Genomic DNA, 24425 nt, shown 5'->3' on the forward strand with positions numbered 1-24425 from the left:
CCGTGATGCCAGATGAAGAATTTAATTGAAGATTTCCATTCAATCGAGATTTCCGAAGATGGTCAAGAAGATGTTTCACGAGCAGCAGCCAAGGGACAACCCGGGTTTCTTTGAAGATGAAGAAAATCCCATCTTTCGGAACAACACCTAAAAATTGAACAACTCTTAAATTATACGACTCAGAGCCTGAACACCTCTGTTTCGGAATAAGTCTGGAATAAAACTGAACATGCTATATCTGCCTATATATAGGCAAAAAATATATTTGACACAATTAAATTTTGAATAAACATCCCTTTTTATAACATTAAAGAATTATTATTTGAAATAATAGAATACTTGGAAAATAAATCGTTTGAAAATAGTTTATCAAATAGAACTATGAAAACTATTTTCAAACGTTTTATTTTCCAACTATTCTATTATTTCAAACAATAATTCTTTGGTTAGATGTATGTGCCTATACAGCTTGAAACGTATTAAATGCCTGGGTCGTCGAGATTCAAAATTGGATGCCGCAAAGATGGACTATGGCTGTTCAAGAGCAAGAAGGACAGGCTTCCATTCACGTTCTTTATCGAATTCCCGAAGTTGCATGAGGGGCTGACCTAGCGTAACATGTGGCTCGTGCGGTAAGATATGTCGGCTTTAATCAATTTAAATTTTCGATACGTTAATAAAACAACACACGAAAATAGATATGAATAGTATTTAGTGATATTTATGGATAGAATGATATTAAGAAGTCCTTATTAATTACATGCATCAGCATGTACTGTACCTTGTTACTTTTGATAGAAGTTAAATGAAAAGTGATGAATATGGCATAAGTAAAAAACGATGTTGCAAAAACCATATAAAAAATTGGATAAATTTAAATTTAATGAGATTAACGGGAATATTCGATATAATTGTGGAAAATGGTAGTTTCGAATTTGGTTTCACATTTAATCTATTTCTAGAAATAGATTCTGATAAAATTAATGAAAAAAAGAATAGTTTGCACAAGTATGTGATACAAAGCAATATCAAAGTTCGAAAGTCTTATTATAGGGAGCATTTTTAATTCCACTGTATAATAGAAATTGTGGTGTACTGTTATATTATAAAATACATTGATGTTAATATAAAATAAACGACAAATTTAATTCTCCGAAATTGTTTATTTAGGCCATATTCGTAATTACTGGTACGTCCGTAGTAAAGGAATATTCTCAATAATGTAAATCAAATGATAACCAAATTTCCTTCCTTTCATTCTATATTATCTTTTATTAAAAGAAGACACAGCTTATTTCAATTGTCTGATTTAACCTAATATCAAATATACTTAATATATCATTTATAATAAAATAAATATTATATTATTTCGATATTATGCTTAGGTATAATATTTCGTATTGAGGTAGATAAAATTATCAAAGATATTTTCGAAAACGCTCGTATGATCGTCACAAACTCTCTCTCCTCTCTGAACGAATTTCTATTACTAGTTGTATCTAACGATGAAGATATTTTCTGTCATTAATATTAAGAAATCGTGAAGTTTCCATTAATCGACAAAATTTAAAAAATTAATTTCCATAATATTTTTTCGATTTCTTACAACATTATCGTTTCAAGAATAACCACCTCGTAAGTCGGGTTGTTTGTTTATAACATGAATACGTAACATGCATCTGTTAATGGTAGAACAAAAATTCAAAGACATTACATATCATGATGATAATGACTGATCGATGATGATGATTTTATACAATTTCAAATACTATAAATATTGTACTATTTGAAAATAAAAAATATAAAAAGAATATATGTTGTACTTGTGACCCATTATTTTATCGATAAAATCTCAATATTTTATCAATAAAATCAAAGTATTAGAAGTGTCTCAAGTATCCAGCGAGTTATAGCATTTAGAGACAGACGAATTAAAATAATTTCGCGGACATGTACTTTGTGTGCGATGAAGTATAAAATTGCATACATGCTCTCACATGTACAACATAATTATTATTTTTCGTGGATTTAGTAAGTACAATATTATGTCAAATTATAATTATTAATAAAAATATACATTTCAGTTTAACAATATGAAAATCTTGAAAATATACATTTCAGTAGAGTCCTGTTTTAAGACTTCGATAATCTCGAATCAAATTACAGAGTATTTCAGAAATTACAATGAAGGATAACCGACACTAAAAGAACATAATTTTGTGCCAGTTGTTTGGAAAGGGGCTTTATCTTTTTCAAGTATCAGCATATACATCTATCTCGATAATTATCTAATTTAGTTAACACAGTTAATTTTTTATGATCGTATAAATAAAATGTACAAAAATGTTCGAACAATATTTTCGAATCATTACTAATATTTCTGCAAAATATGTATTATACAATACATAAGTTACCAAAAAAACTACAAAAATAATCGTATTAAATGATATATTAAATGTGTAGAACTCACGTATGATATCATTGAACCTTGTCAAAAGTAATAATCTTCTACTTTGTAATTTTGTATATTATGGGTAACACAAAAAGATGCTTGATCCTGTTATAACAATTACATAAGAAACTATGTATTTATATCTAAATCTCAAACAAAATTTACAAATAACTTAAAGTAAATAGCCCTCTAAAAACAAATTATTTCGCAAAGCTTAGATATTTTCTACAGATTGCAATTTTCAAATTATATTTTAGATGACAATAAATTTCTAATTCTGCATTAATCGTTTAAATAAAAAAAAAGAAAAAAGCCCCTGTATACTGGATACTTGATGTTAAATATTTATGTATCAGCTATTGGAAATAGATTACATTAAATGGTTGTTTTGCGTGTACACGCAAAGGGAAATCAGTATTATAAACTTCATTACGGACGTAACAAATACTTTGTATTATAAAAAAGTTTTATATACAATGCAACATGTGCACTTGCATTTGTAAAAGCGAAAAAAAGTTATGCACCAAGATTCGCAAAATTATCCCAATCAACGAAGAAAGTTTCTATAAAAGTACACTAATGAATAGCAGTCGCAACATTCCATGTTTGATCTACATGACGATTATAGATTCTCGGACAAGAGTTAATTTGCACTGTTCTTCCATTTCCTTATACTAGAGACGTTTTCAACTATTTGACCAATCTAATAAATCTTCCAGCAAAGTCAGTCTTATTTTATCTCTTCATGGACAAGCAGGGTTGAATTTAGGGCTATTTAGGGTAAATTAGTTGAGGGTCCGAACATATTAACGATTTCTGAACACCGCCCATGATTTTAAAATTTTAGTATCAAAGCACTTGATTGATACATAACTTCTTACATTTAAAATAAATTTCTTAATTAATTATGCTCGACATTATAAATTGACACACAGAAATTTAAATCTTAAAAGGAACCTTAAGAAAGAATATATTATTTTGTCAATTTCTTTACTTTTCCTTTTGTGGAATTAATCGATTTATTAAATGAGCGGCTCAAATGTCCTGGACTGGTCAAAATAGTTGAAAGGAAGCTACAGAATATAGCATGTATCGGAGGTAAAGAAAAGTGAAATGTTGAAATGAGAAAAAAAAAAAACAATTATACTCCAAAGCTCTATGTTTCTTTAATAAATTTTAATGCGTGAAATAATATTGCGAAATTCGGGTCATTGTTTTTTTTTTTACCTTATATATACACATACGCGCAAGCACACAAACACACCACACCCACCCATCCACCACGCGCGCGCGCCACATACACACACGCGCGCGTTATATACAAGATAAAGAAAGGAAATAGGCAAAAGACACGGGAAATAGGAATGCAGCGCTTCAGCGAGAGAGAGAGTCGATGATATAAATTGTATAATTTTCAAATAACGCACATAGAATTTATAAAATTTCTATCCGTCATTAACATGAAGTATGTAATCGTTATGAGTTTGTTATAACAATTGAACAGAACAAAATTATTTATCGCAAATAGAATTGGGAACCAGTAATCCATAATATACACACGATATTTTGTATAAAAAAATGAGCAACTTTCAATTTCACACTGGATAAAATAATATTTTTATTATTTTATTCAGAATGCAGTCATACTCCACGTTAATTGTTATGAAACATTAAAGTTAATTATAAGAATATATGTAACCCTAATTATAGTAACAAACTATTAATAACGTTTGTCTTTTGTTTGATTACTTCCCTTTAAACGATTCCAAATTATGTTTAGACTGAAATTGTTAGTCTTTTTGTTTTTGGTTCCCGATCTTCCAACGAAAGCGTATCGTCTTCGATTTACGATAAAATGTTAACATTATGCATCGCTTCTTTCTCGCGCTTTATGAATGTGCATATAAGAATGCATGTTTATAATAGCAATCCTGATATATTAAAAATCATCGATGCCGCCATCGTGAACACCAGCACGAACTTTATCCAATACTTTGTTCACAAATTCGGTTGAATGATTCGCTATTCGCACTTCTGTAACAAAAACATGTTCTATAAACAATAAAATATTGGTATAGATATAAAAGACATTAAGTCAATTCATTGAAAACATTACAAAATTCAATTTACTTTAGGCATATCTAAATTATTAAAAAAAATATAAAATAAGCAGATAAGATTTGTAAAACAATTTAACTCGCTGGAGTTAACTGTAGAGTTACTGATGACTGTAATGTTATTTAGTATGAAGTGTATATCAGAGTTTATTTATGACAAGCGTTTCAAAGAAGCATTGGATGTTTAAAGTATCTAACGGAAGTCTAAAAGAAAATGTCTGTCCCACGTTGTCTAATAACTGTGGGGGGAAAAAAGACTCATAAATTTTGGTTTTAGTATACGAATAGTAAATTTAAAAAATGCGTATAAAAAACTTTTAAAAACATTTTGTATAATTACTCACATTTTGTACGATTTTCTAAATACTATAGTTTCTAGACAATATACTCAAATAAATAATATCTGTATCATATTTACGTTAAAAATTTGAAATACTAACTAGTTGCCAATTTACAGCACTTTTCCATCTGTCGTGTCAATTCTTCTTGATTTTCGGGATTAGGTTCCGTTAATTTTGCAGCAAGCGTTTGTTTCGCCTGATATATACCTTGAATTAATCGTTCTGCAACAATAATTATAGATCTGTCACAAATACCTCCATTCAATTTTATCAACTAATATACTATGATTTATTTATACCATTGCCCCCCAACATCTTTACTCTGTACTTAAAAGGAAGGAATATATTGAATTTTAAAGGAACATAACTATAATAACGAGATATAACGTTCTTTAAATGAAAAACGGAAGAAAAATGAAGATCATTTAGTTACTGAAACTTAAATAATGTAATAAAAAAAAACTAGCTTATCTACCTACAAAACTAACTATTAGTACTCAACTGTGCTCCTGTTCAAGGCCATGTAATTTTATTTTATTCGCCTCGTGTTGAGCTTTTTTTTTCAAGCGACACGCTCGCGAAGCAAGCTTGTTCTTTTCTTTTCGTGTTTTGGGCCTCGCCGTGAATGGTAACTCCGACACAGGTGTCATATCGTTTATAATGCGGGAAAGTTTATCCAATTCGCGACCAATACTATACAATTTACGTGGATTCGGGGTAAGGTCGTTTCCATCTCCTTTGCGCGCTTTTCCGCTGTGTTTAATTCCACGAAGAGCACAATGCGGACTAAAAACAGGATCAGTAGCTTCGTTTAAAATATGAGGATCTTCAAGACGCGTTCTTGCAACGAGTCTCTGCCCTTTTGGTCCTTTTGCCTGTACATTGTATTGCCAAAAGTATCGTTCTTTTTTACTGTGTTTGCTATCCCGACTCGAATCCACACTACCACTTCCTACTCTGCTTCCGGTACTTTGGTCTTCGCAATCGCTGCCACCTGTGTCTACAGAAATACGTATTTGTATCGTAACTTTCGTTAGTTATTTCTGTCTTTAAACGTATGCAAATGTATTAATCTATTGCACTTAAATTAAATAGATCATGCCTTCTATTTTTCAGACAAGAGTCAAATAATTTTTTTCCTGGTATTTTCTGTCTCAGTAAACATAAATAAACTTACTTAACCATAAAGAATACAGACTGTTGTTTAAAATTTGACCAGTGTTATTAGCATAAAACATTACAACGATTATTTATAAACAATAAAATACCATTATCGCTACTGTAGTCATCGTAATGATCACTGTCATCGTCGCTATCTTCGTAACCTTCGTCGTGACTAAGATGATCGGTACGGTAGCATAGATCCGGGCTCAATGCTTCACCGGTGCTTAAACTACTCGTTGAACCTGCTTCGACTACACCGAGACTACCGGTGCTCAACAGATGTGGTCGTGATTCTCTACGTGTCCAGATCTGTTCTAATACCATGGTTCGAGTCGGCGCGGACATCGATAGTCTGGAAACCTTAGATTTATTGTTCGTTGTACATCCAATATCTATCTGTCCACATGTGGGTACGTCAAAGGAGTTCTCGCAACGTCTGATTAACAATTCGTGAAGGGCGGACTGTCCATTAGGCCTATTCATCGGATGCGGAGACGTTGAAGAGCTTGCCGTTGAACTACCTTTAAAAGAATTATCTCCGTTATCTACTAAAAAATTTTAATCATTTCATCGTGTGAATTGAAATTAATTAGAAAACAATAAAAAAGTAAAGTATAAATATAATTTTGTATCAATATGTAAGTACTAAATAAAATTATATGTATTTATATATATAAACCTGCAACATTACTGGTTCCTGGACTTGGAAATGCATTGGGACTAATTGTCTCCAAATTATCAGCAACATTGACATTTATATTTAGGTTGAATCCATGTGCAGTTATGTAAGTAGGGCAAATATTACGGTACGTCGATCCAGATTGTGGAAAACTACTTGAGGCAAAACTAGTATTGTTATCGTTGAATAATGGACCAATGGATTGAGTTGTATTAGCATCCACTTTAAACGGCTGAATCCTTTCTTCTGGTAAAAGCAGATCATCGAAGTTCAAATCACCGAGAAGCGTGTCGTCATTAGCATTCAATTCAGCAAGGGTGGGTCCTTGAATAAGATCTGCTTTGTCCACTTGAAATATGTCGTCATCTTCCATTTTAAAAGAAACATCTAATTGATCAGAATCCATCTTAAATGGAGATTCTATGAGATCCGGTCTATTAGGCCATATCGAAGGTGCAGTCAATGGAGATGGTGAAAATTGATCATATACACCTCTGGAACTTCTGTGTCCTCCTGGTATTGGTACAGATGCCGAAGATGAACCCATTTCTTGATTAGGTTCTTGTTTTATAACATCATCCATTGGGCTAGTTTTGATGTTCAAGAACAACTCAATGTATCCAGATTCTCCCGTTAACAATACAATCTTAAAATTAATCGAATTGAAGATTTTACATTTAACCGTGTATGCTTTCAAGATATGATTCAAATTATTTCATATTCAACACAAAGAAAATGTATCGATTATCTTTCTTTTAGTAGATCAACTATTCTATACAAATTAAAATATCAAATTTTTGATTTTATATTGTCGAACAGTAATAAAATATATGTTAATCGCAAAAGTTTGTTATATCAAATTTAAGTAATGTCAAATGAGATGAAATATAAATTTGAAATCGTGCACACTTACAATATTTGATTTACAGTCGAAGCGAGGAAAATAATGAATTCTAAAATGACGCATATATTTGCATAGTTCTTGTTATTACAAATCAATGGAAAAGAAATCATCAATCCAAACGCTTACATAGTATAATCACTACCCCGCACATGAAATGACCATGACTTTCGTCAGCAAATATTTTTCCTAGGCGACGACATTGCTTCATAAAATTTTCTCAATTTAATCTTTGAGAAACCCAAAAAGTTTTTTCCCCCTCGTACAAAGGAAGACGTTGCAGAAAAAAAACACACGTTCCGTTTTATTTGAATATCACTTTTCTTAGCTACGCACTAAAAATCCTTACAATCCATTCGCAAAACACAGTTTGTTATTGTTTTGTCAGAAAATTTCGAGACAGTATCACTGATATTAACATAAATAGCGAATGATCACATGACAAAAGTCGAGTACTTGGCCAATGAAAACATTTCACCAATCACGAATGAACCTTCGAGTGAAGAGTCATTTATGATTCGTGAATTTATTGACAACCGTAACAGGACAAAATGGCAAATTCACACGATAGTACAAAACTCCGTGAAGTGTATACAAAACTATTATAAACTTTATTGCATGAACGAAAAATATAAAACGAATAAAGAGAAAAAACAAAAAAAAAAAAAGAAAGAATACTCGACAATAGGAAAAGCAAAAATCCGAGCAAAAAGAAAAATTGTTTATTATTCGTGAGCTTTTAAAACGATACACGTGTATAATGTATATGCGTGGGTGTATCATTCGTTTAAAATAAAGATGAGCAGATGTAAATAAACAGATCATCACGTGATCGGATCTTCATTGGTTTGATGTGACGATTGACGAAATGTTCTGGTTAAAGGTATAGTTAAGGCTAGTTTTCATGTGACGGTACAAGCCATGACTTTTATTATCGTAGAAATTCGTGACAATTTTGTAACTGTTTTCACATTCAATTCAATGTTATGACATTTATCTAGTTATCCCGTATACATGAATTTTAAAAAGTTATGTTACAAAGTATCGTACAAAGGCGACGCTTCCGTTGGAACCTTTGATGTTCGATACTTTCGTTCGATAATTTCCTTGATGTACCCCTTAGAGTCGATGTTACCGATATTAGTTCTTACGTATGTGCAGAGTAAGTAAAACTTATCGACCGACGAATACCTTTTACTGAATTTCCTCATTTGAATCTAATTCACCTATAGTTGATTGCTGTGAAAGTTGCTACGGATACTGTTAAGTGTTACGTATTACGTATGCAGTCAACAACTTCATATTTATCGATTTGGCGGTCGAATTTGGAAGTTTAGTACAGCGTTTATTTTCTTGCACATTTTTCAAATTACAGATCTTCGTCTTTTTTATTACTTTTACATCGAATATATTCTATTTTTGTTCGACCGTTATTTTGTTCATCCAAAATGGTCGGATTAATAGCAACAAACCGCGTCATTTTTGATACTTTATCTACCTCCCGGGATATCATAAAAATTAATTAATATTGAAATTAGAAGAATCGTTAAAAGATTAACACAATGCAGAAGCTTACAGAAATCTCTGAAATTCAATCTTTGCATGATTAACCTTTAATTACTCATACGGCGCCATTGTAATTTCAGAGATTTCTATCGTACGTGCAAATCGTGCCTGGTAACGTCATCTTCCGGTGTAGTTACCTAAACCGATCTCTATGAGATTTAGTACCATTTGTGGAACGAAAGTCCGAAGAGTAATAACCTCTCTTTACAATGATTCCTATTTAGATAGGCAAACTTATCGTGTACTAATTTTTTTATTTACCTTTTAGAAAATGTAAAAAGAAATCAATATAAAAATCCGCAATCGCCGATCTGCGCCTTAAATAAAATCGTACTCGTGAAAAGTTTGTACGCACATTAAGAAATGAAAATGCAGATGTACTCAAACTTTTGAGCGATAGTACATGGTATGAGATGTAAGTTTATAAAAGTTTCTTTTATAACGGATGTACTTTATAACAGTTGTTCGGAACAAAAGTTGATCGTAACTTGTTTTAAAAAACTCAAGTCCAATATTATGACAATTTTCGAGGGTTGTTCCTGGACCGCGATAAGAGGAAAACGCTGATTGCACTAAACTTCTTCGACGCGTCTGGGAGGTGCGCGAGCGCGCGCTTATCGACCAGATCCTCGTCTCTCCTCGTTTCCTCAGTGGACAACAAAGCCGGTGTATTTTACTTGAATACCAGCTAACGCCTCGAACGTCCTCCGAAGGATCTGGAAATGTCCGATCTTCGCGTGACATTCACGCGGAATCCACGAGGAAAAGAAAATCAAACGATCCGTTCTGCCTTCGCCCTAGTTCGCAGCTGATCAGATCCGGACGTTTCGTTTCGCGTTTGTAATCGGCTCGAACCGTTCGAATGGTTCGAAGGAAATCAAGTTCCACGTGTTTAGGGAACAGACATTTGACTCTCGTCGAAGGATACCAGGAGTCAGATACTCTCGGCTCGCTGGGAAACAGAGGAACGTTGTACAGTGAACGAATTGATAATGTGACGAGTGGTGAAGTTTTCGAACTTTATCGGCCCCTACAGTGCGTTGCATAATTATACATACCACCCTTATTTTCAAACGTTTCAAAGTTTTAAACGGTAATAGAAAAAGAAACAATCGCGCGGAGCAATAGAGATTAATTGAAGAATTAAAAATTTCATAAAAAAGAAAAAGAATCCTGATTTGTATTATAATTATTCGCGAACGTTAAAACGTGTTGATTTTAATATATTGATATTGCGAGAAAAGAACGCGACACGATCGAAAAAAGTGATTTTCATTTTAAAAAAGTTAATTTTTAGAAAAGTTACATAGTTCAATGGTACGAAATATTCGAATTAATTCTTTCACTGCTGACGTTGTATGATCTTGAAGATCGTAAGGTAACGCATAATTAAATGATTATCGATCTGTTATATCTATTATATAAAAAATATCTTTAGCATACATATAATTTGAACAATTTAAAGTTTCAGGCAGTTTCTCAAAAATCATTGCAGATATAGAAAAAATTTACATACACTATCATGTTGGTTATAGAAAACGACGAAACGTTTCTTTCTTTTATTTTCTCAGTATGCTCCTAATCTATGACAAAAATGATCAGTAATGACCCAAGAGCTCTGTATAAATTCAGAACTTATATAGAATCTATACATATATCGGAACTTATGCAAGGACTAATTTAAACAGTTTCGTAACAGTTTCGAACAGAACTTTTGTCAATCGTTCGAAACAATTATTTTTGGAAGTTTGCCAAGTACTGTGGCGGATTGGTGACGCAAAAGTCTATCGAATTCGACCTGTTTCGAATGTCAGAACGATGGGCTAGTCGCGTTTGAGCGATAAGTTTTATCACGGATGACGTAGACGAGGGCGGACTATAGTTTTTAGTCACATTCACGATAAAATACATCGAATCAATAGCTTCGTTTCATCAAAGTACACGAAGTAGAAACCTTCCTGACGTCGCACCGAGTTGTCGAATTGAAGCGGTCATTACGTTAAAGTGTTTCAAATTGGAAGACCGCGATTGGAACGGTTCTGCCGATAAAGAGGTCATTGCCAGGCTCGCAGAAATATGACAGAAAACGTACGAGAATGAAATATATTTTTCTGAAATTAACTAACGTTTACGCTGGAAGTTCTGCGGTTAACGACAATTACATTTCTTTCCAAGAACGCCGACACCACGAGTCCGTTTATGAAAAGTCAGCTGTATACGAGGCGACGATGAAAATCTCCCATTCGATGAAAGTCTTACGATTCGTACCGGTGTTCGAGACGTTCCAAGCATAAATGAAAGACAACCCGACCCGTTTTCGGATACATGAAACCCCGTGGGAGGACGTTTTCTCCGAATACAACTTGATCGCGGTGGACTAAAATTGTCACGTTTTTTCTTTTAAAGATCGAAGTTGAATCTCCCATCGAAATAATTACGAACAAGGTCGGTGAATGATGGACAATTTGACGAGCTACTCGTTGACAATGTCTCCAAGCATTTCCTCCGTTTGCTTCAGGATCGTTTCGACGGCGGTTGATCGCAAAAGCGGGGGAAACACTATCGATAGAATCAGCCGGTGAGTCCAAAGCTTTGCTTCATCGTCTGAAAATTAAATTCAACGAATTATTTACGAATTTCTGTTTCGGTAAACGAAACGTTTTCTAAATGATTTATTTTTATCGAATTTCTAAACCGGATCGGTGCATCCTTTTTCTTTATCGTATTAAAAACATTTTATCTGCAGCTAATTTCATTCGCCAATAATAATCGACCACATTACCTTTGTGCAAACAACGCCAAGTGCGATGTACGTGTTGAAATGTACAATACATATCTCTCAATCGCTCGAAGTTTGTTAAGAAGACAGGTTGTACCGGTATGCGTGACAGTCGTTCGCAAAACCAGGTAAGAGATTATATTTTCTTTCATCTGCTTATCAGATAACACGTTATCCGATAACCACTAAGGCTAATTCTACGATGAAAATTTTACGATTAGTAATAGAAAACGATACAAATAGATTGGAATGCTAGAAAAAAGAAGCCTACAACACTGGAAAAAAGGATAGATCAATTATCTACTAATGGTTACCGTGAGTTATAACATTTTCAAATGAAACGCGCCACGCGATCCATTCATTCGATCGGTTTCAAATTTTGCACAATTTTGGATTACTAGTAGCAGTAATGAGATATCACGAATCTGAATTTATTGTTATATATATAGTACACGTAAATTCTTTATTCATTATTATAGTTAATTTTAAAAGCTCATTTATTATTATTATAATCGATATTTATTAAAAGCAAGCACCTCACGACATTGACACAAACAGTATCGGTATCAGAAAAATTCGAATTCGAACAGATTTTCGACTAACACCGAGATGGATATGAAACAAGCTGAAACTGCAACGTTACACTGTGTTTTTTAAGCTTATGGAATAGGAATGGGAGTACAGTTAATCCCCCTACAACGCTTTTGCAACACGATTTCATTCTAATCGATGTGTCTACTACAATTATCTATTTTTGCTTCTTAAAGAAACTTTTTACAGTAATGTTTAATCCCGTGTAACACGGCATTTTTTTTAGAACCGTGTTATATGGGGGTTTACTGTAATAATGCAAGCCACAGTATATTAGAAAAATTAAAAGAACACCAAGTAAGCAAAATGATCGTTGTGCTGATTTTACTAAAAGATATTTGAAATATGAAATGTATATCTAATTTATTTACTGATACGGTATTTTCTTTGTAGATACCTTAAATACATATAAAAAAGCACCTGTTGTTCAGTCATGTGTTTGTCGTCGCACTTACTGGCACGTGTACGAAAAGTTTAACGCCGTTTTTCATCGAAAACAGAATTTATCGTTATTTGATTTTTTGTTATCTGCAACAGCGCGCGGAACGGAAAACAATTAAGCAAGCGCATCTGAATCAATAATTTATTGACAGTTTACGTGTTACTCTTCGCTATGTTTCAATTTTTCATACATATTAATCGTATGCGTACATCGTGTATTTAACTTGTTTCTTTTCAGTAATTTAGAACGCGTGAACAGAAGAATTTTGTAGCTTCGAAGAATAGAAGTTCGCGAGAAAAACGTGGATTCGAAGATAGAATATTCGTTAGACGAATAGAAGACAAATTTTGAAACGTATTCGTGGCGGGACAGGTAAATTAGAGAACAGTTTTATAAGAAAAAAAAATATAAATCGGAACAACCGTGAATGAAACTGGTGAAATTGCAATGGTTGCGTTTCTATCGTTACCACAAATATTAACATACAGGGTGTTTGGCCACCCCTGGGAAAATTTTAGTGGGAGATTCTAGAGTCCAAAGTAAGATGAAAATCAAGAATACTAATTTGTTGATTCAGACTTCGTTAAAAAGTTATTAGCGTTTTGAGTTCCGCCTGTAAAACGGCAATTTGCGAATTTTTTTCTCGAAAGTACGTAGGATTTCGGGGGTATGTGTATTCACAAAAAATGATTGTAGTTGACTCCTGCAGCTAAAAATAATTTTTCCAGAACGATTTGAAATTTTTTTTTTTCGCCGAAAAATTTAAGCACCTACCCCCTGTCGATTTTCCTTAAAAATTCGTTTTTGATTTTTAGTAATTTTGTTTGACGCCCTACAGAAAAGTTGTCTAATACTTTTTTGTAGGTACCCATGAGCTCTACTTCAGAAAAAAGTCTCATTGGAATATATTCACAATTGTAGGAGTTATGACTGCTTGAAAATTGGACCATTTTTATGGGGTTTTTCTCATTTTGCGGGTTCAAGGACCAACTTTTCGAATATTTTTACAATTTCTACATCTTCTATACTAAAATACGCGTCGATTGCTTTTTTAAACATTAAAATCGTCCAATCCGTTCAGAAGTTATGACGTTTTAAAGATTCGCATGAAAATTCAGGCAGACATTTCTGGCCAGAAATGATATTTTCGGTATGGAATTTTTTTCTCCAAACTGAGTAGGATTTCGGGGGTATGTATAATGACCAAAAATGATTGTAATTGACCCCTGCAACCGAAAATAATTTTTTCAGAACGATTTGAAATTTTATTTTTCCGTCGAAAAATCGAGTTTTCTTACAAATTCGTTTTTCATTTTTAATAAATTTGATTGGGGCTGTACGGAAAAGTTGTTTAATACTTTTTATAGTTGTTATACGTCTATCTATCGTTGAATGATTGCGTACAAAGATATTTGGATTGGAATATAATGTGGGCTTATCATGGTATCTTTGCAACGTGAATCGTTTCAAAAAGAAACAATTTGGATCGCGATTCAAAACACACAGCAAATTAATACACTAGCTAAAAACTAAAAATGTCAAATTGTTAGATCACAATAGATGCAAGAAATATGTTTTTCATGTTTATGAAAAAAGTTCTTCATTTGCAACAACTGTCTTCGCTAATAATAAAATCGTTTTTAGGTGTGAAAGAAAAGTGTATTTCTAAGTCATATAAATATGTATAATATTATGTATGTTTTTTTAATGATATAAAAATTTTTAAAATTTCTTTGCATAACGCGCTTAATAAATAATCAGTCATTTTGATTGGTCTGGTAGAAATAGGTATACATTAATTGTCGGTAATTCTAGCGTTAATTTTGCAGAATGATTATACAAAACGATCGATTCACTGATGCGAATTATATTTTTCTATTCAGGCAGAGTTTCGTGGCGAGAGCGAAGTACTGGACGATGACAGTATTTTCCATTTCAAACATGACAGCCAGACAAACAAGGGTCGTGTTCGACTACGAAGATGGTTAATAGGCCTTCTAATCTTCCTGTTGATGTACCTGATCATCGCGAACACGTATACCTCGGATCAATACCGGGAAATGTGGTTTGGAAATATGGTCAACGACACTCTGTCGGGTACGTTTAATTCGAAAACTCCTATTTGCTATTTTGTTCGGAAGGAAAGTGGGAGAAACAATGATATACAAAGACAGAAGGAATGCTGCCAGTTGAATTTTCACTGCTGAAATTTCTACTCGTACCTGACGGTTTCAACTTTGAGTAAATCACGGTGTTCTTAATAAGAAGCTTGTAAGAGCGTTAAGAACCAAAGTGTACGGCGTTCGGATCATTTCGAGGCGTTTGCAAAGTGATTTTGTCTCGATCGTATGGATCGGACCTTGGGGCGATCGTTTACAAAATAATATCGATCATAGTCGCGACAGCCCACGTGTCGTCCATGTGCAGAATATTACCGAAAATATGGCGACTTTTTTTCAGGATCGATTCATCACGCCCGTATGAATCGAAAAGTCCTTTACCATTTTGCGGTCTGAGGCTTCGTTACCGAGTTATAAGCGCTTCAAAAATTTACAGGTATGACTTCCGGCCCGCGACTGTTTTGAATCCCAGAGCACTGCTCCGAATGCACGTCCGTGGACTGGCACTAATCGACAAAACAAGAACGAATACATTTTCTTTTGCACTGATTTTAATAATTATTCGCACACCGAAGCCACACACTTTCTATGTCTTATGATTTTTAAACGTAACAATTCAAAAATGTACTTTTTCTTTGTCACATTATCGATGAACCGTAATACTTGTACGCAATGCATATGGCACGAGTTTGTGTGTGTGTGTGTTTTTTTTCCCTTGAAAAGTCACAGTTACTACCGAGGGCGACGCGGCAATGATTTAATCAATTTATTAACAGATAAGCTAACCGCTCGAACAGCGACATTATTTTTAAACATTCAAAAAGCATACAAATTGCTTCAATGAAACAGACAAGTTTCGCGATTCTCATATATTAAATAAATAATTTGTTTTAACCATGTCCTAAAACGATGTAAATAACAAATATGCAGAATGTTCGGTCATCTCAGGGAAAAATTTTAATGGGAGATTCTAGAGGCCAAAATAAGACGAAAATCAAGAATACCAATTTGTTGATTCAGGCTTCGTTAAAAAGTTATTAACGTTTAAAGTTCCGTATGTAGAACGGCAATCTGCGAACAGCTGCGTACGCGTGATAGTGGTTCTCACTCGGTATAAGGAACTCTACTTACCGACGTATCGACAGCCTTAGAGTTTTCTGAATGAGAACCACTATCGCGCGCACGCAGCTGTAGGCAGGTTGCCTATTTACAGGCGTAACTTTAAACGTTAATAACTTTTTAACGAAGCTTCAATCAACAAATTGGTATTTTTGATTTTCGTCTTATTTTGGTCTCTAGAATCTCCCATTAAAATTTTTCCCAGGGGTGACCGAACAACCTGTATATTTTCCAAAAAACATTCACATTGCTATCATTAAAAATAAATTACTAATTCGATCGTAATCAAAAATGTAATCATTTCATGATCAATGGTTATTGAATTAATTAATTATGACTGTTGATGCATCCACTGTGATTATTTCCCTTATCCATTAATCCAATGGATTATTGATTATTTAATAACCAGTATAACCAGAAAAATACTATAGGCAATTATTTACAAATAAAATGCAGATAAAATGTATACACGTGTACAGAGTGATTCAGGAACAAGGCGAACTCATCGAACATTTATATTTTTAATTATTTTAATACACGAAAGAATAGTTTTCACTGTCTCAAGAAAAACTACCATAAGGGACCGACCCTTAAACTGACCGACAGACTTTCAAATTCAATTACCTCGAAAACGAAGCCTCAAACGAAAACATGTTATTCTTTTCGAGATAAGAGGAACTAATCAAACTGGTTTAAGAATAAAGTAAATCGAAACGTATATATTTATTTTTCTATGTGTACAATCACCATTTAATGCAACGTATTTTTCCAAATATCCTTTCTTTCGTTCTGTTCACGAAGAAACATTCTGGTTCACTCTGGATCCAATAGCACATAATAATCTGAACTTTGATAATTGATGAAAAATTGGAATTGTACAGATGTAATATTACAATATTGAAAATTCTATACCGTTGCAGAAAATTGAAAGTTTGCACGTTTAAACCAAAAACTCAAAGTCAGAATTTGTTTATATCCCTATTACTCGCACAATAGCGTTGTTGGAGTCGAAAACGACTGAAACTACGCTATCCAGTTTTCGATACGAGAACAAAAGAGCATCGAAAAGACAGCTTGACGTTCGAATAAAATTAAACTGAAAAGTGAAACGCAAATCCTCGTTTACACTCGTTTTTTTTTTGTTTTCTAGAAAATTACGTGGAACTAAAGCCTTTCTTCACGCCCGTAGCCAATTCTGGCTTCTTAGTATGGAACAGGGGTTGTCGAATTCCGGCGATGGACCCTTTTGATCCAGCAATCAAGCAGTTCATTCAAAAGGAGGAGCCCATCGTTTGCAAGAACGGAGATTATCTACCGCTGGTCGATTCGAACGACACGGCAGTGTTCGTAAATCCAGAGGCGATACACCATTTTTACAACAATTCGAAGGAAATCAACTGCTGTTGGCGTCCTTTCTGGCGATTAAAAAACAACGATAATGTTGTTGCGTCAGTAAGACTGCTTATTTTCCCGTAACAATAACTACAATTTTCGAAGCAATCGTTGCCTGAAAAATTTCAACGCAACACTGTTATAAAGGTATCGCATAACAGATATCTCAAACCACCGGTTGAAGTTTAATATGTGACCGCAATTAACAAATTTCACTCCTCGACACTCTACATCCAATCAGATATCCCGTATTCGTAATTCTCGTTTATCAATTTGCAAGAATTGTGAAAGTGTAACAGAATTTTTTTAGAAGAAAACAACGAATCGTGAGTTCTGTTAGTTTTCCTCAACTTCTTAGTGAAAAGTCCTGTCACCCATATACAATGACATCAAATATTGTTGCTTATCTCTGGTAATGAAAAAAAAACATCCCCATAATAAGCAAATTACTCTACAGAAGTACGTATAGCTAAGAAATAACCGATTATTAGGTCTCTTAGCACAGGTAACGTAAATGAGAACTCTTCGAGTTCGAGGAGGGAGGAATACTCTAATTTAACTCTTTGCACTTCGCAGGAGGCAGAAAAATCAAATCCCCGAACTTCAATAGCAAGTTCATTAGCATGCTAAAGTTTATTAAACTATTTTGATATACTTTAATTCTGAAAGTAGCGTAACTCTTGAACTATTAGATTCAGATTATAAGTACCCTACTAACGCACTACTACGCACTATAGTGCAATTAAAATTAGGAATTTCCAGTCATAAAAAAGTGTATTTGTATTTTTTAAATGCATCGATGCAATCGCGTACATAAAAAAAGTGTAAGTCAAATCAATGTTATTGCGTAGAGTTCATGAAAAGCGTGCGGTTAGCAAAGTATTAACAGGAGGCACAGTGAGTGGAACGTTAATCTAGTTAACGTGAAAAGTTTAAAAATTGTTTATTAGGAAACAGAGAGAAAAAAGAGGTTACATTTGAATTTCAAGATCAACGCAAATTCTCAAACAAGTCATTACAAAATCGGACGCGTAAAATCTATTTTACTTTATTTTTTTTTTTTTGCACTGTTATTTTCATTTACAGGTTCAGCAACAATTGCTACAACTTCGAGAACTCTGCTACCATCAAGACCGAGTTCGTGAAAATCGAATGTTCGCGCGACAACGAAGTAATATACAAGGACTATCACGCGTTCCTGCCTCGTTTCCGCTCGGTGGAACAGAAATATGAGAAAACGAGGACTGCCGGCTCCAAGTCCGATCACCTCAGTTTGCTGATAGTCGGCCTCGACTCGGTTTCAAGACTAAACTTTCATAGAATGATGCCGAGAACGGTTCAAGCGTTGCAGGATCTCGAAGCAGTGGAGATGCTGGGCTACACGAAAGTGGCCGACAACACGTATCCAAATTTGGTGCCCGTTTTGAGCGGTTTGACCGATGACGAGCTGCACGACTTGTGTTGGCAAACCAAGGACAAAACGTTCGACGAATGTCCGTTCATCTGGAAGAACTACAGCGCGGCTGGTTACCGTACGGTTTTCGGTGAGGACGCGTGCGCCATGACGACATTCAATTATTTGAAACCTGGCTTTCGCGAACCGCCGACGGACTATTATTTGAGACCGTTTTGCATCGCCTCGGAGAAAGATATCGGCAACACGCACAAGCTGAACGCGAACCTCTGCGTGGGAAATAGAAAAACGTTTGACAATTTGTTGGACTACACGCGAAAGACGGCCTCGCAATTCGCCGATGACCCATACTTCGCTTTGTTCTGGCAATCCAGTTTGACCCACGATTTCTTCAACTATCCGCAGTTAGGCGACGAGTCCTACTACAACTTCATCGCTCACTTGTCCAGCCAACAGCTACTGAACCACACGGCGCTGGTGGTGATGAGCGATCACGGTATGAGATGGGGCAGCTTCCGCGAAACGTACCAAGGCAGGATGGAGGATAGTCTTCCGTTTGTGTTCATGGTGTTGCCAGCCTGGTGGAGGGACAAGTACCAAGTGGCCTGGGCCAACCTACGAAAAAATACACGCAGCTTAACGACGGCTTTCGACTTACACGAGACCCTGTTGGACCTGTTGGAGTCGAAACATCTGGAAGAAGGAAATGTAAAAAGTCGATTGAAGCTGTTGTCGAACGACAAAACCTTACCTCGCGGGATCAGCTGGTTCCTGCCGATTCCTGACTATCGGACATGCGCAATGGCGGGCATAGCCAGTCACTGGTGCATGTGTCACAATAGCCACGACGTTCCTTTGAATGACGAGCATCTACGGGACAAAGCTGTTTTTCTTGTCGCTGAACTGAATGGAATGTTGAAGAAGTTCGTGCAATGTGCGATTCTGAAACTGAAGGAGATTAGAGCCGCGAAAGCGTGGCAGAACAAAAGCGACAATTCCGATCTCGTGGACTATACGATTACCATTCAAACGGAACCCGGCAACGCGATATTCGAAGGTACGGTACGGTACAGGGAAAAAGATAAGATTAAAAAATTGGTGGGGTCAGTTAGTAGATTAAATGCGTACGGGAAACAAAGCGCTTGCGTTGACGAGTTCAACATGAGGTTATATTGCTACTGCCTGTAAGATTCATCCTTATTTTATGCACGGTTACCTTTTCACGATTCACCTCCCTCTTCCCTGATTCTTTCCGCTCAGGTCTAGCAGAAAAGAAGATTAATGATCATGCAAGAAAAATCTACTTTTCGTATCTTTCATTTTACCTTTTTAACAGACGATACCAAAGCTTTTTTGGCATTTTTCCGATTGAAACAAGTCCAAATATCACATAAATTATCTCGAAAATAACACATTTTCGACAAAAATGTTAATACAGCAGTATTAAATTAACACAACAGTTTCTTAGTTTCAAGAGGAAAATATGTATGGTTTATTCATTTTTTATTTGTTCAACAGAATAAAAAGAATAAAATTTTGTATGTTATACGATTATTTTTTTTTTTATCATAACTGCATCTTTTTGAAGCGTCGAATATATCCATCTCGGTAAGAATAATTATTATTATAACGTTCTTGCTTTGATCCTCGATCAGCCGATGCCGCGTCATTTTTTACCCGTACGCAAGCTTTCACTGTTTGGGCATATATGTATATGTATATACGTTCTTCGAGACGAAAGGGTTAATTAAACTTTGTAAACAATGTACGATGTTCAATTTGTTAAGCGTCTTACCAGCAACTTTGGACTGGGTCCAATAATTGTACGAATAATGCATAAAATTTGAAAGAAACGTCGGCTAAGTTACTCGCCAATTTGCAAGTACAATGGCTTCCAGACTTCTCACATTCGATAAGTCTATATATTTAATCTTCTTGCTGTGATAAGGAAGTAATGTCAATACTAATTGGATTTTTTTATTTTCTTTGCGGCTTCAAAGAATCGATTGTCTAAGAGCTTTTTACTATTAACATACGCAAATTTGTGTACAATTTCAGACAATATTTATCTTAAAAAAAAAAATATAAATTTTGTTTAGTATGTTCGTACGTTGATGCTTTCTTCTTATACTTCACGACGATAAAGTAAAAATAATATTTATTTAATATTATTATGAGAAACATAATGTAGAATCATTTTGTTTCTCGAGATCTAATTATTTCCATCTAATATCCGATAAAGTGAATTAATTGGGTAAAAAAGAATTTGGAGTTAAAAGTACACGATCGTTAACATTAACTATGAATGAATAATAAGTTTTATTTAATATAAACGACCATTTGCTCGAAATAAAATTGAGCACAACATAATTCGGGCATAGGAATATTATTCTGTATCAATTTCTAATAAATTCGGGATACTTATGAAAATTAAATACTGAAACAATGCAAATTGACAGATTTGACAGATGTAAATAGAATAGGAGATTAATAAAAGTATATAAATTATTATATAAATTTTCTAAGGCCTCGTGTGAATGAGCGAGTAATAAAAGAGTTACTACGCGAGGGATAACAAACTGTCACAATAACAAATTGTATTACATTTGACGAAAGAATTGTGCTTTAATTCTTGTAAACAGAGTATATTCAGAAATATCAGAAAAACCTATGCAAAACAAGAAAATATGTATAATTTAATGCAAAAATTTTGTAATAAAAATGTCAGTTGCAAGTTAAGTAATTGAATGGTACTTATTTGTTATTAACAATGGAGGGTATCATAAATTTTATTGTGTATAGTGTCAATAAAAAAAGTTGTGACACGATACTTTACTTGGTAGTTTGTATTTGGATAGGGAATCCATAATTTAAAAACATGATCATTGGGTTTCTTTCTCCACTGTTTGAATGCAAAACTTCTGCTTGTAAAAGTCATTCATGCATCACTCACGCTTATTAAACATAAAATAACTTACTTTGTTAAATAAAGTATTCAAACATTTCTGACATCCATCTAAGTAATTGGCGATAACATACTTGACCAGTCTCTTATAATCAAACAGGAAGTATGTGTACATGTAATGGTTACTACATCATGCTACATATATTCCATTTAACTGACCTAACACCTGGCTACCAAGCTCGTTGGTACCCATGATATTTCAAGGAAGCAAAAACACAACTTGGTATAGAAACACGCTCAAAGTCATCGACGCATGCACTTCAATTATACGCACATTTTATAGTGTCACTTTGTATATACATTGCACTTAAAGTTCCTAGATTCTCCTTATTCCGTTATAAATTCGATTTATCGAATCCTGTTGTAATAGGTTTTTTATTTCTGAAATAGATCAATAGACAATCGATTAGTAGACTACACACCGTCGTGGCGTAAAGAATTGTGTATTGTAGCTACTTACCTTCTTTTTGCGTATTCGTAAATTCTGTATCAGGGAATGCAACGTTAAACGTGATATGTAGAGTACCATGGAGATTATTATTATCATAGTTAGGCATTCCTTCTCCTTTCTTTCGAATACGAGTTCCCGGTTTTGTGATTTTGTCCCTCTGAATATTTACTTTGTGGCCATCTAAATGTTCTATGTCCATTTTAAAGCCTATCAGGGCATCCTGCATAGATATAGTAACATTTGTATAGAGGTCGTCACCAATTCTTTCGAAAATTGGATGCGGCTGCGTTCGTATTTTCAAAATTAGATCTCCGGGATCTCCATCCAAATGCGGTTCACCTTCTGCTATAAATTTTGTTTCTTGCCCATCTACCATACCAGCCTCCACTTCAACCTCTAATACCCGTTCTTCAGTAACGAATTCAACATTTGCACACACTGAACACACAGATTGGTGCATCATTTGAAATCTTCCATTTCCTAAATTGCGAGTAACCAATTCTTGTCTACAATTACATTTCCTTGTTCCTTTAGCTGGTTTCATGACTGGTTTATTTCTTGTGATCTGAAAAACAAACACATGACATTCAAATGTGTGTTATTAATTCAATGAAACACGAAATCTCACCTCTATGAAATTTCCACTGTATAATTCTTCTAAGGTGACCATTAAATCCATTATAATATTCGAGCCTTTGGGTGTTTCATGCTGTTGTTGAGACTCTCCACCAAAATGAAAACTAAAATCTCCAAAGAAACTGGCAAACGGATCTGCATTATTCATCATGCCGTCTCTTTTAAGACATTCTTCTCCGCATCTATCATACATTTCTCTTTTCTCATTATCTGAAAGAACTTCGTAAGCTGCACCTAAATCTTGGAATTTTTGTGAAGCACTTGGGTCATCTTTATTTTTATCAGGATGTAGTTCCTTTGCCAGTTTTCTATATGCTTTTTTTATTGCATGCTGGCTCGCTGTTGGTGGTATGCCTAGGATGGCATAAAAGTCCCTTCTGCAAGGACATTGTATGTGTTGTTTATTCTTAACTACAAATTACAAACAATCCAAATTGAAGATATAAAAGTTTCAACGATTCAAACAGTATACTATTTATTGTTTGCAATATACGTTATCGCGACAAAACGTTCTTTAAATAATAAAGAAAAGAAGGAAAGATAAAATGTACTTAATGAAAACGTTTACAAAACTGATTATTTTTTCACAAAATTCATTACACGTAATTCATCGTACTGATAACTTCGAGCACAACTTACAGAACAGGAGGTTATAAAGTTATTGTAAAATAAACCTATTTCCGCAGTATACGATAAACAGATTATGAAAAAATGAGTTTTCTTTTACTTACCCTGCCACAGTTAGTAAAACATACACTGTTAAATTTATGAACAAAGACAAAATTAATTTTATCGCTGCCATTCTAGCAGACGGTACAACAAACATTGGTGCTTAAATCGTGGGTGCTGCTGATTGGTGCAACGAATTCAATTGAAACGGTTTTAATCGACGAAAAACGATCATTTAGGCGCATTCGTATGCAACTCCTACGACATTACGATTCGTCGTTGATAAATATGGCGGTAAAAAAAGTGAAATATGCATTATTTGACTAACGAGATCACGTACTTCAAAACAAAAGGGTAAATTTACTTTACAAAATCCATATAAATTAATCTTAAGACAAAAATATGTTTCGTTACTTTTTTACTCAAAAAATAACAGAAACTTTTCTGGAAACCAGATAAATTACGACACAAAATTTCTTGTAAAGTACCTTTAAGTCGAATCGACAATAGCTTCTTGTCGCTGTATTTGACTTGTGATTAAAAGTACAAACACGTTTACTTGTGTACTGTGCTCCGCTGACTTGAAGTACCGCGGGACGATACAGGGGCAAGAGGAGTCGGACCGTC

General features: G+C 34.3%; 3 protein-coding genes across 12 annotated transcripts; 1 reads left to right on the top strand and 2 right to left on the bottom strand.

The window, feature by feature from the left end:
- Window positions 1-1263: 1263 nt before the first annotated feature.
- Window positions 1264-8057, bottom strand: Reptor (repressed by TOR). Of its 5 annotated transcripts, none has more exons than XM_076768789.1 (6): window positions 7784-8057; window positions 6754-7340; window positions 6179-6595; window positions 5413-5910; window positions 5010-5132; window positions 1264-4486 (listed from the first exon to the last, which is right to left on the bottom strand). In XM_076768789.1, the coding sequence occupies exons 2-6, from the start codon at window positions 7334-7336 to the stop codon at window positions 4392-4394; spliced, it is 1716 nt and encodes a 571-aa protein (XP_076624904.1). In that variant the 5' UTR covers window positions 7337-7340; window positions 7784-8057; the 3' UTR covers window positions 1264-4391. The 5 variants fall into 5 exon arrangements, with proteins under 5 accessions (XP_076624904.1, XP_076624902.1, XP_076624901.1 ...); XM_076768787.1 differs by having other exon boundaries at window positions 6754-7399; XM_076768786.1 differs by having other exon boundaries at window positions 7667-8057.
- Window positions 8058-9496: 1439 nt separating this feature from the next.
- Window positions 9497-20265, top strand: LOC143343961 (uncharacterized). Of its 6 annotated transcripts, XM_076769435.1 has the most exons (11): window positions 9497-9635; window positions 9752-10598; window positions 10686-11308; window positions 11396-11665; window positions 11739-11798; window positions 11967-12127; window positions 12221-12314; window positions 13270-13404; window positions 14916-15129; window positions 17422-17719; window positions 18750-20265. In XM_076769435.1, the coding sequence occupies exons 9-11, from the start codon at window positions 15045-15047 to the stop codon at window positions 20263-20265; spliced, it is 1899 nt and encodes a 632-aa protein (XP_076625550.1). In that variant the 5' UTR covers window positions 9497-9635; window positions 9752-10598; window positions 10686-11308; window positions 11396-11665; window positions 11739-11798; window positions 11967-12127; window positions 12221-12314; window positions 13270-13404; window positions 14916-15044. The 6 variants fall into 6 exon arrangements, with proteins under 6 accessions (XP_076625550.1, XP_076625549.1, XP_076625546.1 ...); XM_076769434.1 differs by lacking the exon at window positions 13270-13404 and having other exon boundaries at window positions 12243-12314; XM_076769431.1 differs by lacking the exons at window positions 12221-12314; window positions 13270-13404.
- Window positions 20266-22285: 2020 nt separating this feature from the next.
- On the bottom strand, window positions 22286-24009 carry Shv (DnaJ heat shock protein family member shriveled). Its single transcript, XM_076769437.1, has 4 exons — window positions 23861-24009; window positions 23122-23506; window positions 22503-23058; window positions 22286-22423 (listed from the first exon to the last, which is right to left on the bottom strand). Exons 1-4 carry the CDS (start codon window positions 23953-23955, stop codon window positions 22359-22361), a joined length of 1101 nt encoding a protein of 366 aa, XP_076625552.1. The 5' UTR covers window positions 23956-24009; the 3' UTR covers window positions 22286-22358.
- Between the last annotated feature and the right edge of the window lie 416 nt (window positions 24010-24425).

The sequence above is a fragment of the Colletes latitarsis genome, chromosome 7, assembly GCF_051014445.1.
Source record: "Colletes latitarsis isolate SP2378_abdomen chromosome 7, iyColLati1, whole genome shotgun sequence".
Taxonomy (NCBI): Eukaryota; Metazoa; Arthropoda; class Insecta; order Hymenoptera; family Colletidae; genus Colletes; species Colletes latitarsis.

Coding starts and splice junctions, on each gene's coding strand:
- Shv (XM_076769437.1), bottom strand. CDS start 23,955: ATGTTTGTTGTACCGTCTGCTAGAATGGCAGCGATAAAATTAATTTTG. Junction 23,507..23,860: donor GTTTTACTAACTGTGGCAGG/GTAAGTAAAAGA, acceptor ATGTCCTTGCAG/AAGGGACTTTTATGCCATCC. Junction 22,424..22,502: donor TACGAATACGCAAAAAGAAG/GTAAGTAGCTAC, acceptor GATCTATTTCAG/AAATAAAAAACCTATTACAA.
- Reptor (XM_076768784.1), bottom strand. CDS start 7,720: ATGCGTCATTTTAGAATTCATTATTTTCCTCGCTTCGACTGTAAATCA. Junction 5,133..5,412: donor TGGCCTTGAACAGGAGCACA/GTTGAGTACTAA, acceptor TTATTGTTGCAG/AACGATTAATTCAAGGTATA. Junction 4,487..5,009: donor GTGCTGTAAATTGGCAACTA/GTTAGTATTTCA, acceptor TTTTTGTTACAG/AAGTGCGAATAGCGAATCAT.
- LOC143343961 (XM_076769432.1), top strand. CDS start 12,101: ATGCGTGACAGTCGTTCGCAAAACCAG. Junction 12,128..14,915: donor ACAGTCGTTCGCAAAACCAG/GTAAGAGATTAT, acceptor TTTTCTATTCAG/GCAGAGTTTCGTGGCGAGAG. Junction 17,720..18,749: donor AACAACGATAATGTTGTTGC/GTCAGTAAGACT, acceptor TTTCATTTACAG/GTTCAGCAACAATTGCTACA.